Source organism: Triplophysa dalaica, chromosome 21 (genome assembly GCF_015846415.1).
Source record: "Triplophysa dalaica isolate WHDGS20190420 chromosome 21, ASM1584641v1, whole genome shotgun sequence".
Classification (NCBI taxonomy): domain Eukaryota; kingdom Metazoa; phylum Chordata; class Actinopteri; order Cypriniformes; family Nemacheilidae; genus Triplophysa; species Triplophysa dalaica.
This window is the reverse complement of record NC_079562.1, coordinates 10,814,584-10,833,933: the sequence shown is the minus strand read 5'-3', so window position 1 is coordinate 10,833,933 and position 19,350 is coordinate 10,814,584. Positions and strand designations below refer to the sequence as shown.

The window sequence follows — 19,350 nt, the reverse complement described above, 5'->3', positions numbered from 1 at the left end:
TACCCATTTTTCTTTTGCACAGGACAGTGAAGAAACCCTCTCAGATGACTGTCCTTTGGAGGAAGTACTTGTAAGCGCACAAATAACTTTATTTAATTTATAGGTGTGTACATATTATTTCTGACTGCAATATGAGTTGCAGAAGGAAATGCCAACATCACAAAGTGATACAGAGGTGGGCAGTCTACTTTTCCTTTTTCTGTTGCATGAGGCTTTTTTTTTCTTTTTTTTAATGGCATAGGGGGATATCCGTATTATATATATATATATATGAGTATTTTGCTCTTAAAAAACAAAAATTAAGGGGAGAAATTGAACTTCACACCTTAAAGAGGAAAAAACTGGCACTAGAGATTGAGTTGCTTCAAAAGGAACTTCAGAGTAAGTGCCAAAACACAATTTTTCACAAAGCGCACTATTGCTGCCCTTGGATAACAATATATCTTATTGCAAGCGAAAGATGACCATCACTGGCTTTTCTTGAGAAACAATAATTGAAATAAAACTCCATGAACTAAGCATGTTGTCTTGTCTTCTATTATTAATCAAATGAAGGTTTATGTGTAAAAAAAAAAGAATTCAAAAATGGTTTTCCACAATTCTGTCCCATGCAGCTCTGCCACTAGGATGGTCCAAGTGCACTGGCTGGAGATCATCATCAGGCTGCACCTCCACCACAGGGGTCCTCTCCTTTCTGATGGTGGCAATTTTGTGGAGGCTGGCACATGCAACAATGTCTCAGACCCTTAAGACACTGAAATCTTCCCTTTAGTTGGCCAAAGGTCATTTCAATGCTTGCCTTTGTCCTGGCTAGAGCTGCATTGTAACGGGTTTGGGTCAGGGAATGGCGTCATGAAGTACTGCCTGCAGGCATAGCCGCTGTCACAAAGCAGGATCACATTGTGATGGCTGTGTGTGTGGGTCTGGTTTGATCTTGTTTTATGGTCTATGTCGGACAACAGAGGAAAATAGTAATGGCATGTTGTAACTTTATTCCAATGTTGTTCCGCTGTTTTCTGGTGTCGATCGTTGAGTGGGACCAGGTTGGACCTGCACGGTTTCGGCGAGTGTGACTATCTGGGTTGTGGATGGTGGGCTCTCCCTCTTCCTCGTGGATGTTTGCTCTGTTGCTTTTGGTCGGGGTCACTGAGTGCAGCTATGACACGATCTGGCCCTCCTGGCTGAGCCTGGTTTCTCCCGAGGTTTTTTTTCTCCATTAATCAATCATTGGAGTTTGGGTTCCTCGCCACAACAGGGCAGTGTTGGCTTGCTCACCGGGAGACTGCGGTTATTTATTAATTAGATGTATATTAGAATGATCTTGCTTGTTCTACACCATGCACTGTGCTGTGTTTTACCTTTGTTTTTCCTGTTTGTTCTTGTAAAGCTGCTTTGGAACAATGCACATTGTGAAATGGGCTATATAAATAAACTTCAATTGAATTGAATGACCCTCAACAGCGAGCAGAATATCTTTAAACCCTCAAACCTTTTGTTATGATCTGCTCAACTGCTGTGGAAATGAGACCATTGTACCAATCACACGGAGACATTTCAAATTATACCAAATGTGCACATGAAGATTCCTTGTTCATATAAGATATGGTATTTTTCATATAAAGTTCATGGGTGAGCTTTGACGTGCTCGGAGTTCCGTTGGAGAGAAAGGGAACAGGGGGAGAAGAGAACAGATGTAAACGTGTAAGTTGGTTATCATCATTCATTGTTTTATGCTGTCTAAGATGGAGATACAAACTCTATGGGGAGTTCATTGTATAGGATGAAGTTCTGTGTTTCTCAAGTTCTTTTGGTGTGGACACCGTGGCACCAGCCTCACACTACCTACTCTAAGCAAGTGAGCATCATGGAGGGCACTGTCCATAAATGTCACAGGTAAGACCCAGTGATTTTAATAGGGTGACCAAAAAAATCCTTACAGAGAAATTATCTTGTTTCTTCATTTTACACCAAATCTTCATTACACAGTTTGCTGGTCAAAAAGAACGTAAAGTAAACATTTTATTTGAAAAGCTTTCATAGGTCTTTTCCTGCTTACTCTTAAACGTGTTTGTTTTTTGTTTGGCTAATAGAAAAATTGCCATAGCCTACAAACAGATAACTGTTGGAACATTACTAAAAGGATAAGATGTTACAAATTACAAGAACATTAGTAAGGGGTTATATGAAACAAAGTGTGTAAAATCAAGAAACTGAAGTAATTTTCTGTTATCAACCAAATGTACATTCTTTTATCAATTACACATATATTATAGTATTATTATAGTAAATACCTATGTAAAATGTATAGGATAAAGCAATGTAAGCCGCTTTGGATAAAAGCATCTGCTAAATGTAAATGTAACATTAACGGCCACACTTAGCAACCGATACTTGCCATCCAGGTCCTCTGTCACACAGAGTCGCGCACTTACCTGTGACAATTAGTGACTTTGGCGCAATATTTAGCAAGTTGTCAGATGTTGCAGTATAAATCGCATAACATTTAACGTTTAAAAAGTGACTCATTGTTAAAATGTAGTATCATCGGTAGTGTGTTTTTATATTTGTTTTCTGTCTTGACAACAGAGAAAATGTTTAATGGTAACGGCTTTATAACAGCATGTGACAGTTCAATTATAATATGTCTGCATGATAAACCTACGAACATAACGCATATTGTCGCTTTTTGTCGTAGTAAGTACAATTTTGTGTAAAAAGTGTTATTTGTGTTCCCTTCAAAAATTGTTCTTAAGAAATGTTTATTGTAACACCTACTGTTAAATGAGATTTACGCCCATGCTGTTAGGTATGCATTTTAGAAAGGCATCTCCCTTTTCTATACTTTGAACGTGAAGTGATTCTTTACCTGCCCTTTGACACTGCCCCACTGTACCTTCTGCTGACCCTCAAGAACCCCTAACTTTTTACTCTTTACCATGGTGGAATTATCCAAGACATGGGAGCTCTGGACCTGGGCATCCCGGACATGGGAGCTCTGGACATGGGCGGCGGTCCTCAACCAATCAATTCAAAGATGTCATCGATGTTTAAATATCCCTTTGTGCATCAACATGCTCGAAGTCCTTAAAGTTGTCTTCTATTGATGACGAGATGTTCTTGAACAAACCTAATAAAGCATGAATGATTACAGTTTTGTTTCTGTGAATGATTGTTTAAAGTTGACTTGTGGTCGATTTTTGGTCAGCAGGCTCTTTAAAATCCATCTTTAGGCCAAAGTAAAAACTTAAAATAAAAGACTAATTTTCTAAAGCGGCAGTATTTTGTGACAACGGTTGGGAATAGTTTACCCAGAAACTAAATTCTGTCTTTACTCTCTCTAGACTGTTCCAAACCTGTGTAAATGTCTTTGATCTGCTATTTGCAATGAAATTAACAGATCTCATCCCCCATTGACTCCCATATTTTAAGGTAACGTCATTTTGTTTGCAAAAGACTGCAAAGCAAACCGCTGTATGCAGTACAATTCCGTGGCCAATTCCTGTCGAGTCGTCCTGTCTCCGCCATTTCGTGCCACGCGCAGTATGACCGCTGCGTCGTGCGCGCGCCGCTGACGTCACCGTGGGCGTTCCATCTTGAGAAATTAACGGACATCAGCACAATCCTCCCTCAGCGCTCAGTAAGTTGTAATCTTTAAACGCCTGTACTTTTGGACACGATATGTTGTCGTTAGGCCTGCTGGTTCGTTTGTTTTTCGCCGTGTTTGTTAGCCGGTCGGTTTTAGCTTGTTGTGTATACAGTCGGCGTGACGTTAGCAGATTGTTCGCATACAGCGAGCACGCCGCGAGATCAGGTGGAGCAGGTCAGACAGCATAAAAAAATGACGTGTGATCGATTGTATCCGTTGTATCGACTGAATCCTTCTGATACAAGGTCCACTAGCACTGCGTGGTGCCACCCAAACAGGCTGCTTCGCACGACCAGATGCTGATGATGTTCGATGTCTATTTCTATCTTTTTGACAGACATTAACAAACAGTCTGTATTGTAACTCACAACCAGTGTTCAATAGCTGGCCGTTCTTAAGCCTGGCTGTCGGGTTTCCGATGTTTTTATTTGCCTCGGTTGATTGTTAGCAGCGGTGCGTGTATCGACCATTTAATAGTATAAGCCTGGGTTGGGCGTAAACTGTCCGTTCACCAGCTAACGTTAGCCGGGCAGCTAACTCGGCTAGCGACTACATTATAACTGGCATAAATTATCTGGAAGACGATCGTATTATTTCTTCATTCACATAGTCTCAAATAGACAAATGGGTTAGTATTAATGTTTTTACCCTCTGTGTAGCATGTCATCCTGAAATCTGTCAGTGACAGCTCGACATGGCGAGAGTTGGCAGCGTCAGTTAGTTCCGCACGCTTCCTCTGTCGTGTTTATCAGGTTGTTTAAAATATCAGAAATTTTGATCAATCATTGAATTCAGTTTAGAAACGTGTGCACCTGTGTCTCGCATAACTGTTACCCGCTAACCCTTTAAAGTTTCAATGTAACACTAGTCAATAGTGGTTTAAAGTCTTGCTTAAATCACTTCATATGCATTTTCATGTTACAGCATGTGATACATATAAGTTACATTTATGAGGGGCAAGCTGTGAGAAGCGTCCAGACGACAACATCCGGTAGTGATTCATTGTCTTTGTGCAGAAGACCGTTTTGGATTACTAAAATTTGTCTACAGTGTCAGTTTTTTATGATAGGAAGATAGAGCTGTCCTGCTGATGACTGAAACGGAAGGTATGGCGCTGTTTTATCACCTATTTTAATCTGGCACAGGAAGAACAATTTGTAGCTTGTTTCACAGTAAAATATATATTGAGTATGCAGACAGAACGATGCATAAGGATTTGTAATGTGCTACTTTTGTTGATTGTGCTGACTGAGTGTTCTGAATGTCTTTGAGTCTGTAGTTGAGTGTATTATTGCTCAAAGGTGCACGTGCCTACATGCCTTGTGTGATGTGACCTTGGGAAGCTAGGTAAACGGGACTGGGAGAGAGAGAGAGAGATGGAGAGAATAAGATGACCCATTTCAGCAACAAAAATCTAGTTGTTTTGAAGTGTTTTTGTGTAGGCATGCCAAATAAGGGAGTTACATTTTCTGAGGCCTTCCTATCACAATTTGTATAATCCCTGTATTAATCTAGACATATGAGTTTTAAATTGTGTGTCAATAATCAGTCGACAATAAAATTGAATTAATAGTCATTTAAAGTAGTTCATCTGCTTTTCAAGTCTTAGTACAAATGATTGTAAACAGGTTTGGTTTGTTATCCCATGCAGAAACTTGATCCAGAGCTTCGGCTTGAGACTCTTATCTACAAAAATGGATAAAATGTGGATAAGATTAAAATAAATCAAATTGATTAATTTACATAAAAACATTACATATTTTTTTGATTAACTGTAAACCCAAACACCTACTGCCAGGTTGAGATAGTTTAAGCTTTCATATTTCACAATTTGACAACTCAAATATTTCATAGCCAAATGTATGCCCGTGTTGGTACATTATGACTTGGACTAGCATTAAATGATGGAAGAGAGTTACATTTCAAATTTCAAAGTAGCATAAATTCATAAGTTGGTTAGATGTTTGTTGCTCAAACAGGTTTCTGGAGCTTTTCTGTTATGTATACATTTATTTTTGTTCTGTAAATACATCTAGATATGACTGGTGTGACACCTCCCCAGGGTGTTCTTGGGTGTGTTCAATGCTTGTTAAACTGCTGTTGTGTTGAATGTAATTGTGTTGGAATAGCTGTGCGTATGCGTCACTCGGTCACTCGTGCATTTAATTATGCATGTAGGACACAAACACATCAACACTTCTTTCCGGCTATAGCTTCACGGACACGGTAGTTTGTTCACAACGCCGTGTGTCACCTTGCTTTGTGCCACTCCCACATCTGAAGGATACTAGGTTTCTAAACAAATTAAGGTCAGGGTTATTTACTCCACTCAGGTGTAGCCCAAGGGTTTAGTTTAACATGGTTCACAATGATGGCTTTTACTTACTTTAGCACGCTGGAAAAGTCATTCTTACAATTTAGACACATTTTCTGTTTGACCATGGATCCAGTTGTGGTTAAGGTTTACATTCATGAGATGGTTTTTGCAATGCTGTCTGTTAGTAAAGGGTAGAAGAAACATTTGCATGTTTCAGTGGACTCAATAAGGTGACATGAGGTTAACATTCATGATATTAAGAGTTGAAATGATTATAGAATAGCATGGCACTGGAGTAAGAGGGTTCATGTGTGTTGAAATAAGCTGAATAAAGAGGATTAGGGCAGACTGTTATTCTCTCCATCGGAGGCCCAATTTAACCCTGAGCTCACAAGCCAGACTCAATTCATAAATCTGAAACTTTAGGTCCGTTTTTTTAAATGTGTTGTATATCGATGAATGAAAGAGATTTATTTTACATGGTTGTTTGCCTACATTTTTGAAAGTTAATGTAGTAATTTATAAATAAAACAAGAAGTAATTTACACAATGGGATTATCTAATGATGACCTAATGATGTGATCATATGTTCCCCGGAAATTGCTCAACTGTGGCTGTTTCGAAAAGAACACATGCCATAATCATTTATCATAATCTAAATATGAACACACCATGTTTTCATTGTTTCGAGTCTGGATCAATACACTGACGTTGTAGAATTGGATTTGTGATAGTGTCTGTTATACCTGTATGTCAAATTGATTTAGCGGAGTCCAGTGTAATAGTGACAATCATTTTCTTCTACAGCCAACCCTGAACTGTGAGCCAGTCGAGGCCAGGCTGGACTAATGGTAGGAGGCACTGTTTATCTTTCTTGAAACGTCCAATTATTGCTATTGTATAAGTGAATGTTTGTATGTAAATATATAATGTGATATTGATTTGTAGAATGCTGTGTTTATTTATTCTGATTAAATCATTTTCAAAACAAATAAACTGGATTGAGTTTTGGATGTATTTCACTTGGATAAATGATTGGCTGAGAAACCGTTTTGGGAACTAGTATGGCTTCATGTTCAATGGGTGATTACAAAGGAGCATTATTCACCTCGCCCAAAGCTCACTTGCGTGTTTATCAATGCCAAACTTTTCACTCACCATCATGCTAAAACCTCTACTCACCATAGTTTTATGTTATGCTTCAAAGTTAAAACGTCTTCCACAGGTGTTTTGATAATGATTTATTAAGAAATTTCTGCAATGTTTTAGACTAAAATGGTCAAATTTAGTGGGTCTGAGTAAACTTTGAGTCACTAAACAGTTGACCCATAGACCCTTGGAGCATTTCAGAAATTATCACTTTTATGTTTTCTTTGTAGTTCTGTCATGTCTCATTCGCTTCGCAACACCCATGGCTGTAGACTGCTAGAAGTTTGTCAATAGTGATGTAGTTTTATTATGTTTTATTTTGCTAATTTAGTTTTATTCGGTTGGCTCAGAACAATTGACCCCTTAACGTCAACATAAATGTAATCTATCAGCAAGATGTTAAATAAAAAAATATCAGCCACATCTTTTTGTTTTAAGCCAACCAACGCGCTGTTATTGAAAATGAACTTTTGTTGTTGCTTGTTTCATCGCTCACGGCTGCATGACATAATCCCTTTTATTTTCCTTCTGTGGTAGACGAGCATGACTTTACACCAAACCACAGATGCATGCACGCTCTCAGAGTCCACCTGACCGCTGCTACCCTTTGCTTCCTGGCTTTTGAGTCAGCCTATCAGAGGGCTGGTGGGGGCTGGGCTTAGCTTGACCCCACCCCTGTGCTGACCATCTGAGTGAGACTGGCGCCTCCTGATGGATCAGGGTGGTAGCGAGCAGCCTGGGGTGGAGGAGCCAGATTCTGGGGGTGGTGCAGAGCGAGAGGTGAGCAGAAGGGTGTCTGAGCCTGATCATGGCCTGTCCAAAATTACCCACAATGCCTTGGAGAACATGGGTGCGCTGGGCCACGGCCTGAAGCAGTTCTTCCAACCTCAGCGCAGACGCTCGTCCGTTTTGCCGTACGACTCTTCCTCCACAGGCCTAATCCCTGAGCCCCTCGACTCGGGGGCAGAGCTGGGGGAAGCGCCTGCCATCACGGTTGCCGCCCCTAACTCTGACCCCCACGCTTCCGCCCCCCCTGCAGCTCTGAGCCGTGTGCTGAACCAGATTCGAGGGCCTCCCATGATGAAGAGAGGGACCAGTCTGCAAAGCCGGCGCAGCAAGGCAGGGGGGGTCGGGGATCCCCCCCAGAAAGGCAGTCCCCAAATCCACAGGCGCAGCACCCAGGAAACCTTGCTGCAGGCAGGACGTCCACGCTCCTCTTCTACCACAGATACACCCAGCAGCCCAGCTTTGGCAGACATGTTGTTGACCTCGGGGTATCTCTCCACCGAGGAGTCTGAGCGGGTGAGTGCCCCATCCTAAGGCCTTTTTTTGTCCCATTTCTGTCAAAGGGAATATTTTATGATTGTCGTCCTACTCGATGTTCACGATCTCTTGATAGTTTAATTGTTGAAATTGTTGATTCGTACTGGATTAGTGTGTTAGACTATTAACAGTGAAATTGGAACTCATATTGGACAATACAAACTGTAATGATCACGGCTGTTTATTTTTGCAAAGAACAATTTATTGTGTTTCTGTGTAAAATGTAAACATCTATTTGTAACCAGGAAATGGACATCAGTCCAATTTGAGTCCTCAATATGGTTGCGTTCACACACAATTTGTTTATCTACAAGAGTGACATCATTTGCAAACTGAACTCGCACGTTATCATAGACTTTTTACAAAATGTAGACAGCACTGGTTCAGAAGCACATAATTAAGTCGTATTACTTGTGTAGTGTTACATATCTGAGTGTTTCCTACTGTTGTTATACATTGTGTAACTAATACCATTCTGTTAATGGCATAATATTTTATATTTATATATTTATATATCTCTGTCACTGTTATAGTGCAGTCACATGTGAATAGAATACAGACTTGATTTTAGTTGCTGATTATACAGTCAGTCTGGCATCTGTAACCGTAAGCTGTTGTGTGTGTAAACAGGACATTTACAGACTCAAATCCAGAAGTAAATCCTAAACATTGACTGTGTAAACATAGGCATAGTGACACAACTTGTGAAACTACACAGGACAGTGTCACTGCTTCATTAACACATTTAACATATTAACCATTTACGCCGTGTCTAAAACAGATGCAATGACCCATTGCAACATATAAAAAAAGCTTTTCTATGCTATTTTAAGGTTTTGTGCAAACAAACATTGACAAGATGCATTGTATTCTATATTCGAAACCTTTAGTTTTATTTTAGAAATGTTGCACTTCGCATCACATCTGATGTAGACACTGTTGTAGGACAGAGGTTTAAAAGCTTGCCTTTGCATTTCACACTTATTACCACTGTTGAAGTTGATTGTGCCTTGCACATACCCATTAATCAGTTTATCAATGTAAATAATGCTATCCAGGAATCTAGACTGCGACCAAATTGCTTGCAAATGCAATTTCTTTTTTATAATGTGCGAGGTCGTAAAACAAATTTTTGACCCACCAAAGATTTATTTGAACATTTAATATGATTCATGAGTAGTGAATGACACGCTTGGGATTAGTGCAAGAAAGAGTGAGCAGAGAGCTCATGTACTCCCTCTGTCTCCAAACTAATGTGTTTGTCACTGTTTGACTTCCCTCTGTGTTGTGCAGACTGAATGGCATAAAAGCATCACAGGTGCTCCATATGCTTTTAAAACGCTCTCACGTAACATTGATGTCATATTCTATAAAGGTAAATCAGAAGTAGAAACTTGAGGACATAGATTTTAATTTGTGAACTTTTAAAGTAAGTATTTGTACCTGTACACTGAAATTTACACTTACATGTGAAAATGTGTAAAATAAAAACTGAAATTAAATGTTAAGATTTGCACTCATGGACAAAACTTACGAATCTGTCTTCTGAATGTGAAGTTGCAGAAAAATCGTCACAAATGTGTAAACTGGCATTTACAAAATACATTGGCAGATACAAATGTATTGCACAAATTTAGACTTTTTCCTAGATTCAGATTTGAATTGCAACCACAAATAGGCATTTACAACCTCTCAAACCGGTCACTGCAGTTTCAAATATTCCCGCCATGACTTTTGCTACAACTTTCGCGATAAACCCGTTGCAAAACTTACCTGTGCACTTGAAAGCACAGAAGCGAGAGAAGGAGAGGCATTTGATGACCTCTTCTACCCCATCTGCAAAATATAATTTCAGGTATATACTGTATTACAATAAAGATCTTGAATCTTATAAGGTTAATGTATAAATTAGCAACCTAATTAACAATCTAATTTATCTGAAGCAAGATTTCTGATGATAATGATCAATGTTAAATAACAGAAAATGTACAGTCAGCATGTCATTGTGTAAGGGTCCTATATCAGCCTAATTAGAATCAATTCTTGTATTACACTGAATGAGTTTATACTGCGATAACAACAGACTGGATACATTATCCTGCAGGTAGTCATTACCACATGAGTAATGATTGTACACTAAATATTGATTAAATATTTTTAAGCTCATCTGTAAAAAATCCAAACCTTCCATGAGAAAAAACTTCCAGTTATACCCACAACCCCAATACTGTTTATGGTGGCATTGTAGTCAGCCTGGCATTACGTTTTAAAGTAAACCAAAGTACTCAACGGAATATTAATTGTAGGCCTATACAGAGTGATTTCATGAAAATACATTAAGGAATGTTATCTTTACTAGATAGTATAATTAATGTAATAGGTATACATGATATTATCCATAAGTGTGATGGTTTAGCTAAAGTGGAAAACAGTATTGTTTAAAAATGTTTTGAACTATTATTTGATAGATCCTTTCTTTGTGATTTGCTTGCTACTTGTTTCTTTCTTCAAGTAAGTTTTGCAACGGGTTTATCACAAAAGTCAAGGTGGGAAGATTTGAAACTGCAGTGACAGGTTTGAGAGGTTGTAGGTGCCTATTTGTGGTTGCAATTCAAATCTGAATCTAGGAAAACGTGTAAATATGTGCAATACATTTGTGAGTTCAAATCTCAACATTCAACTTTAAAATGTACAGTCACGTGTAAAATAAAAAACTAGTGTACAATTGCTTACTTTACAAGTTCACAAATTGAAATCTACATGCTCAAGTTTTGCTACTGATTTACTGATTTATTAGCGGTTAATGAAGAAAGTTGGTTTCTGAACTGTCTCGCTCCCTAACACTTTAAAAGCAAGGTCGGAGGACAGAGTCCATTATACTTGTCAGATCATTTTTTTGCCAATACATAACCTGAATATAAAGCTAAATAATAACTTTATAAAGTAACAAATACAAAGTTTCTTTGCATTTATTTTGGATTTATTGGGCTCACAAGTTTTAAAGCGCAAATATAAAGTGGTCTATAGCAGACTTTTTTAAAAGGATGGTGTGAATAAAATTTGTTCTGTGTCTTTGGTGTGCTTTAAGTTGCCCATGCATGTATAAGACACGTAAAATTGCTAAAATGAAAGTGTCGGAGTCTATCTAAAAGCGAATGCTCACCCAGACCTGCCTGAAACGCCTCATGTAACCACATCCCCACAAATGTACATCAGTTCGTGGTATGATTTGACTAAGCCCGAATGTATGCGCAAGTAAGGTGGGCTAACCTGTCAGTACAATTGCTTTGTTGTACTGATGTTCCAAATATGGTAAGAAGCGTTACATTTCCGTCACACGCTTGCAGTATTTGACCAATCACTACGCACTGGTTAACTGGCCAATCATAGCACACCTAGATTTTCAGAGCGATGAGCTTTGTAAGAAAGCTGCACGTTTCAGAGAGGAGGGGCAAAGATAAGACACAAACATCCACGGTATGTGTAAAAATACTGTGTTTTTAAACTTAAATCGTGTATACACATTGCATTACATCTAAAACAAACGATGATATTCATTTAACCGTGTCATATGACCCCTTTAAAAGACAGAGTGACAAATTAACAGAACGATTCATCAACTGAGGTCATTATGCAAGGTCTTTATGACTACTATAAAAAAGGGTGCACCATTGCAACCAACTGAGAAACTAGTGGGAAAATTTAGTCTAGAGCCCTGCATCAAGTGTTTGATTGAAGACAATAGCAGAATGTTTAAACGTAGCAGAGGGACACAATTAAATTGATTGCAATCTGTTGCATGCCACATGTGTCTTAAAGATATATTCAGGATTGATGGATGAGTTGACGGTGTGCAGAGGTCAGGAAGCTTGTGTGGCAGGTCACTATGTTCTCTGAGCCTTGCTATATTTAGCCAAGTCTTTGGGTGTACTTCAGTGCATGGCATTTCTGTAGGCAACACGGAGTATAATGTACAAAACAGAGACTTTGTCGCCCTTTCATAAGCCAGGCTGTAAGATCAGGGTAATTGTTTGCTAGTGTTTTGTAGGATACATTCAAGGTTAGATTTTCTCTTGCATGGCAGGTGCAGCGACTTTATTTAGAACTGCATTTCTGAGAGTTGCAAAACCAGTTACTCTTCTACATTGCTTTTTTTCTATTACTAGCTGGATTTTTCCTGCTTCTCAAAATAGCCGTCAGTATGTTTTTACCGAGACAAATGTTGAATAAGACTAATGCATCTCTGCAGAAACATTATGCCTACAGTTTTAGGCATGCCTTTTTCGACAGCTAAGCATTTCCACCAGACACACTAAAGGATCTGGGTATCTGCCAAACCGAATCAACTCGCTTGTTGTTGAAGGGCTTTAGTGGCACCATCCAGAATGTTCCTCTCTCAAAGGAGGGTCCAAACATAAACCCTGTCATTCATTTTAGGCCACAGTTTGAGTCTGGCTATCCTAGTAAAGGGGTTCTTATGTGGATTCACAGGGGGCTGTGTGCTGCTTAATAGTTTTGAAGTAGATGCATAGTGCTACAGAGATTTTCAGAGTTTTCTGGATTTCATCATTTTGAGTGTACTGTGTCATGATGTGGTTTTAGTGAAACCTAACATAATTTGTCAGAGTTAGCTTAGCTGCTTATTAGGGCTACTTGAATACTTTGTTAATCAAACAACTGTGGGTTTCAAGATAAGATGACCTAGATTAAGAGAAAAGTCTACTGTAATGCCAGTGACATGTTTTCTATAGGTAGCGACTCGATCTTATCAACATGCTGTTTACCAAGTGAACAGTACACCTAGATTTCCCCTCTGTGTGCATGGCCACATAGTTAAGAGATCAACGTTTTGTCCTACATCGAGTTAGAATTGGGAGCAATTGTCTGCAGCAGACATTTGACAGTATTAACAATAATTAGATTTAATACAGTAGTAGAACATAGCAGAGCCTATATAGTAATTTTTTATCCTTTTTATAGGATGCTTAGATCATTCTTAGATGTTGTATCTATGATCAGGCCATATTACTGATATAAAGGTTTCGAGCATTCCATGGGTGAAAGGACAGAGTTCATTTTAGTGTGATGTCACACTAAAGATTTAAGTGATCTAAGATTTAAATTTGCCTAAAATATTACTGTGCAAAAACAACCAAAAAAGACTACTTAGTTGGTTTTTGGGGGACGGTTCTTTTTTAAGTTTTACCAATTGAAATGCAATGCAGTGCAATGTTATATTCTTTATCAGTTATTTACAATGCCCTGCATTACCTTCGCCAGTTGTAATGTCATGGTACAGAGGTCAAAATGTTTAGTGGCAACTGAAGCTGGTGTAGTCACAGACAGTTCACAGTGGCACACCCGAGAAGATGGACAGCACGGAAAGTGAATTGCCAATAATTGTGGTGTCAATGGTGGTAATGTATTTAGATTTTGTTTGAGTATGTAAAAGAGAGAACGTAAATATTGAACTTTTTAAAGCGAAGGCGAAGTGTTTTTTTGTGGGATTGTACGTGCTTAACAAATATGAGCTGTCATACTGTGAACTGCTTGTTGTAATTTTCTTCAAGTTGAATGTTTTTCTCTTATCAATCTCTTTGTTGTTAAGATATGTTAAAATATATATCTCATGACTTGTTACATTATGGTGCAGTAGATCTTTTCACTTTCATCTAATCTTGTGTCTCAGACACTGAAAAAGACTTAATATTTGTTTATTTAGATGATGTGGTTCTTCATTAACTGAAACGTGGGAAATATAAACACACACAAAAGTAAATCAAAACATGGATATAATGTATCAGTGCAACATCATAAGGAAACAGTATATTTCCACATACTTAAATGGCACTTCTTATTTTCCAGCAAGAGCGTATGGACGGTTCTGGCCCAGCCGTATCTCCTAACGCTCTGTCAGGCAGTTCGGATGTTGGTCAGTATGGCGTAGATTCAGTGGACGGCACCCCAGACCCTCAGCGCACCAAGCAGGCCATCGCTCAGCTCCAGCAGAAGATCCTCAAACTCACGGAGCAGATCAAAATCGAACAAACGGCAAGAGACGACAATGTAGCCGAGTACCTAAAGCTGGCAAACAACGCAGACAAACAGCAGAGCGCCCGCATCAAGCAGGTGTTCGAGAAGAAAAACCAGAAGTCTGCCCAGACCATCCAGCAACTACAGAGGAAGCTGGAACACTACCACCGCAAGCTCAGAGAGGTGGAGCACAATGGAATACCACGGCAGCCTAAAGATGTCCTGCGAGATATGCATCAGGGTCTGAAGGATGTGGGGGCAAAGGTAACATCTGACAGTTTTGTGCATAGTTTGGTGTATTGGAGGTTATTTTCTTAAAATGGTCGATTGGTTTGAGTTTATATGACAAGTATAATGTAACACAAAACAATCCTGTTTTCTCACAGGTGACTGGTGGCCTCTCCAGTATCTCCCAGGCCACTCACTCCGCCGCAGGAGCAGTTGTGTCCTCTCTTATCCGCAACAAGTTTGGAAGTGCAGACAACATCTCTGGCTTAAAGGACTCTCTAGATGAACAACAAGGGGACGAGCCTTTGCCAAGTGCAGGGATGGCTGTCACCAGGACTCCGGGATCCGGGCAGCCACAATCCAGCCCGAAATACGGCAGCGAGGACGACTGCTCCAGTGCAACATCAGGGTCGGCAGGGGCAAACAGCACCACCGGAGCTCCCGGGGGGCCTCCGAGTTCAAAGGGTAATACACTGGAGCATGGTCAGAGCTCTTGCTTTGATACTCTGCTGCACGAGATTCAGGAATTGAAGGACAACCAGAATCGACTAGAAGAATCTTTTGAAAACCTGAAGACTCACTATCAGAGGGACTACACAGAAATCATGCAGGCTCTGCAGGAGGAGAGATTCAGGTGTGGAACTGTAACAGCTGATTTGTAATGGCACTGGTAGCGTGGTATGCGGTGGATTATATTGCGTTCATATTTGAAACAAAAAGCACTGGAAAGGATGATGTTGTGCTATTTCTTCTCTCACTTTTCTTATGTGCATACTTTAGGTGTGAACGCCTAGAGGAGCAGTTGAATGATCTAACAGAGTTGCATCAAAATGAAATTCTCAACCTAAAGCAGGAACTGGCCAGCATGGAGGAGAAAATCGCTTACCAGTCTTATGAACGAGCCAGAGACATTCAAGTAATTTATATTCTGTTCCTATATATATGATACACTTTTATTGAAAGCAATTGTTATTTCCAGAATATTTACATTAAACATATGGTGTAAGGTGATGCAAACTCATGCAAAATGGTAAATTGCTAAATTGCAGTTTTTATATATGAACGTTTAAGAAGAACATTAGGGCACTAATGCAAAGGTTACTGATTTGGCAAGAGCATCTGCTCTATTCCTTAAACTATTTTGTGTCAATATGATGGCCAACATTCATTCTCATAATTAAATTTTTATAATGAAATCCATACGTAACTCGCTTACAGGCTTGAGGCCCTAATATGAAGCTGCTAAAACGCTCCATTAGGTTTGTTTAGCTGCTCTTGTCTTACATTGACGGGAAAGGAGGTTTTTATTAACTGCATTTAGCATCATACTATTTCTATGAGCCATAACACCTCTCTCGTTCCATTTCTGTAGGAGGCATTGGAGGCTTGTCAAACACGCATCTCTAAGATGGAGCTTCAACAGCAGCAGCAACAGGTGGTTCAGTTAGAGGGTTTGGAAAATGCCACAGCACGCACTTTACTAGGCAAACTCATCAATGTGCTGCTGGCCGTCATGGCTGTTCTTCTTGTGTTTGTCTCGACGGTTGCAAACTGTGTAGTTCCGCTGATGAAAACACGTAGCCGTACGGTTTCTACGTTGCTCCTTGTTATAATCTTGGCTTTCCTGTGGCGGAATTGGGAAGCCATGTCCCAGTACCTGGACAGATTCCTGCAGCACCCCAGATGACCTGCAGGGGAGCTGTTGTTGATTAATGAAGGGACTGCTGGGCAAGAGCTTTTTTTGGAAAATGAAGACTAACACTGCCTCAGTTGCACTTAGTACAGAGGGACCTGGCACAAGAGTGGTGGACATGGATGTATCTTACAACCTCGTTTCTCTTTTCTTTCACCGAAGGAGTGAATTTGTTTACATTTTAAAGATATTTTTCCGTCAACATAAATGTTATTGCTGATTTTCCTTTTATTTGTTGTTGGAAATGATGCAAGCCGTGTTGTTCATCGTTATTGTAATTATTGTTAGGATTTACATTTATGCAATTTACCGAGTGTTGCATTGCATTGACTTGAGGTTTTAACATGCACTGGATGGAGATTCTTCTCCTCGTTTTTTACTAACGCAACTACTCTTACTCTTTTCAATCTTTTTACTTTTCTCACTCTCTTCTACTGTCGTCTCTTCTCCTTTGGTGCATCTTTAACTCTGTTCCATTTCCTGTATTCATAACGTCACTTTTCTCACAACCGTTTTGCTGCTGTTTGGACTTCAGAATGAATTGGTGAATGAAGGAAAAGATGGATTCTTTTGAAGAGGAGGCACATGGAGTTTGATTTGAATCGACTTTTGTAGACTGGGCCGAGGAATCGGAACACTCTTAACCCGAGCAGGCCGAAACTGCCCCATGCCCCTACTGGCCTGCCCTCTTAGAGGCACAGTCCCCTAATATATGAACTGAATGAACATACTTGAAGAGCTAGAAATGCTCAAAGACACTCAGTGCTTCCGTACTGTTTCTTATAGCGACGATGAAATAGTCCTTTTTAGTTTTATTTTTTATTTTTAAAATGAAAGGAATAAATATGCTGTTTTAAAAATTTAATGGTTGGTCATATGATTGAGTATTTGCTTTATACATTTATATGCACACATAATTGATAAATGCTGGGTGTTACAGGTTATATTTGGTTACAGATCCATTGCAATTTGAACTGTTCAGGCTTTGTTTAGCTTTAGATCTTGTTTATTGGTCTCAAATGCTTCTTGTATTAAATATTCCCCACTTGTTAAAGGGTGTTAAAATAATACAGTTATTGCACATCAACAATCACCTTAATATTCGATGCAAATAAAATGATGCAAAGTGCAATATAAGGGAAACGGTCTTCCTATAGAAACGTTTACATTTATGTTTCTATACACTTCATATGAACTGCACAGCCAGAACTGATTTACATGTGAACTGTGTAATAGTACTTCCCTCCATTGCCATTGAGTGCAGCCTGGGGTACATTTTGAGTGAATAAATCTTTTCCCATTTTAAACATAATCAACAAAAATGTGTTTTCAAAAATATTATTTTGCTGTTTGTAAATGTTTTGTTAGCCATATCGAATATTGATTTATAAATTACCACCCCCCCACCAATATACCTCATATACCTCATTGTATGTGCCACCTGTTGAAGAATTTTTATAAAACCCATCCAAAAAACAGCTCTTACGGTAGTTTTATGCATGTTCAGCTGAAACATGGATTCAAAAACAGATGTTTTCAAGTTTGGATAGTATAAACAATTGAGCTGTTGTTTTTTTTATTGAAAGTATATCACCTTTAATAAATTATTAATTTAAAATTTGAAAATGTCAGGCACAATGTTAGTGACCAGACAAAACATATCCCATCCTACGTTTCACAAGTAGAGGTGTGCAAATGATGAGAGTGCTATGACAGGAATGTATAACTGTTTAAGCATCCATTTTCACTCCACCTTTCCCAATTTACATTTTATTAAATTGCCATTGTGTGATGTAATGTTTGCCCTCTTGATTTAAACCACACAAAAATGTGTAAGACTTGACGGAGATATAAATTTGTGTTGAATTTTAGCAAATGTTTAATATACCAAACAGGACACAGAAAACTGGCACCAAGGTGTTCCGAAGGGGTTTGAAGTACATGTTACATAGCAACAGTAAGCAGTATAAAAATACAAATATCCAATTTCACAAATGTATCCACATTATACGCAATCATCAAAGTTGTGAATGCTAAAACTTCCCCTATGCTATTACAGACATATATTTAAAACCCAGACAGCAAGAAGACTCCATTTGTTCATTCCGCATTTTCTCATTTGCCAAACACACTTCCTGAGGGAGGTTTGGGCTTTTCAAGTGCCGTCTCACCTCCGGACCGTACACCGCTGAACACAGACGGAGCAACCTTACCCATACGCTCTACACAAGAAGACAAGAGATTTGTTTTTTACTGGAACAATATGACTGCAATGTAACTGCAATACAATTTAATGCTATCTGATAAAAAAATATAATGTTGCTTTTATATTCTATTGTTATAAATGTATAATAAAATAATATTATATGAACATAATACAATATTGGAACAATTAAAACAACTGTCTACATGACTTGTTTTCCAAAATGATCAATGTAGGATGATGAAAACTCACCACACTCAACCATGACCTCATATGTTTTGCTCTTGACATCTCCTTTCAGTCCCAGTTTACTGCGGGCTCCTTTCAGGTCCTCCTCTTTAACAACTGGCCGCTTCTTCTTCTTAACCACTGGCTGATGGACAGAGAAAATGTGAATATAAACAAATTGACTTTATATCAGATGTTCAGCAACACATAATAACAAATTTGCATACCTGAGACATACTGTGAGGTTGTGGTCTTGTCCCTGGACGGTGGCGTGTTGATTTCTTGTGTACTCTCTCCACTTTGTGCCCTGTCTCTTTTATACCAGCTCAACCTTCTCTCCCCCACCCCTCTTTTGTCATGATATAATATTAGCTCTCAAGTAAGTGTCAGAAAGCCTGAAGTGGGTGCTCCCTTTTTCAGAGCGTGACTACTATGAACAGCTGAACACATTTAAAAAACAAAACATCCTCCTATTCCTGTTTCAGTCCTCCTCTCACAGACATCACAGCAATGATGTGTAGTCTATTTGT

The 19,350-nt window shown here is 39.1% G+C and overlaps 2 protein-coding genes across 9 annotated transcripts; one reads left to right on the top strand and one right to left on the bottom strand.

The window, feature by feature from the left end:
• Nucleotides 1-3,541: 3,541 nt before the first annotated feature.
• tmcc1b (transmembrane and coiled-coil domain family 1b) lies at nucleotides 3,542-17,254 on the top strand. Of its 8 annotated transcripts, none has more exons than XM_056735140.1 (8): nucleotides 3,542-3,637; nucleotides 6,771-6,814; nucleotides 7,650-7,892; nucleotides 8,152-8,414; nucleotides 14,301-14,732; nucleotides 14,855-15,330; nucleotides 15,477-15,612; nucleotides 16,069-17,254. In XM_056735140.1, exons 4-8 carry the CDS (start codon nucleotides 8,190-8,192, stop codon nucleotides 16,381-16,383), a joined length of 1,584 nt encoding a protein of 527 aa, XP_056591118.1. In that variant the 5' UTR covers nucleotides 3,542-3,637; nucleotides 6,771-6,814; nucleotides 7,650-7,892; nucleotides 8,152-8,189; the 3' UTR covers nucleotides 16,384-17,254. The 8 variants fall into 8 exon arrangements, with proteins under 8 accessions (XP_056591118.1, XP_056591114.1, XP_056591120.1 ...); XM_056735138.1 differs by lacking the exon at nucleotides 3,542-3,637 and adding exons at nucleotides 3,644-4,274; nucleotides 4,571-4,752 and having other exon boundaries at nucleotides 7,650-8,414; XM_056735136.1 differs by having other exon boundaries at nucleotides 7,650-8,414.
• Nucleotides 17,236-19,187, bottom strand: mustn1b (musculoskeletal, embryonic nuclear protein 1b). Its single transcript, XM_056735148.1, has 3 exons — nucleotides 19,048-19,187; nucleotides 18,845-18,965; nucleotides 17,236-18,611 (listed from the first exon to the last, which is right to left on the bottom strand). Exons 1-3 carry the CDS (start codon nucleotides 19,054-19,056, stop codon nucleotides 18,505-18,507), a joined length of 237 nt encoding a protein of 78 aa, XP_056591126.1. The 5' UTR covers nucleotides 19,057-19,187; the 3' UTR covers nucleotides 17,236-18,504.
• Between the last annotated feature and the right edge of the window lie 163 nt (nucleotides 19,188-19,350).

Bases quoted from the DNA above. Each gene is read 5' to 3' on its own strand.
- tmcc1b (XM_056735136.1), top strand. From the start codon at position 7,824: ATGGATCAGGGTGGTAGCGAGCAGCCTGGGGTGGAGGAGCCAGATTCT. The intron at 15,331-15,476 runs GTGTGGAACTGT...TGCATACTTTAG, and splicing joins CTGCAGGAGGAGAGATTCAG to GTGTGAACGCCTAGAGGAGC. The intron at 15,613-16,068 runs GTAATTTATATT...CCATTTCTGTAG, and splicing joins AACGAGCCAGAGACATTCAA to GAGGCATTGGAGGCTTGTCA.
- mustn1b (XM_056735148.1), bottom strand. The intron at 18,612-18,844 runs GTGAGTTTTCAT...CTTCTTGTGTAG, and splicing joins TGAGGTCATGGTTGAGTGTG to AGCGTATGGGTAAGGTTGCT.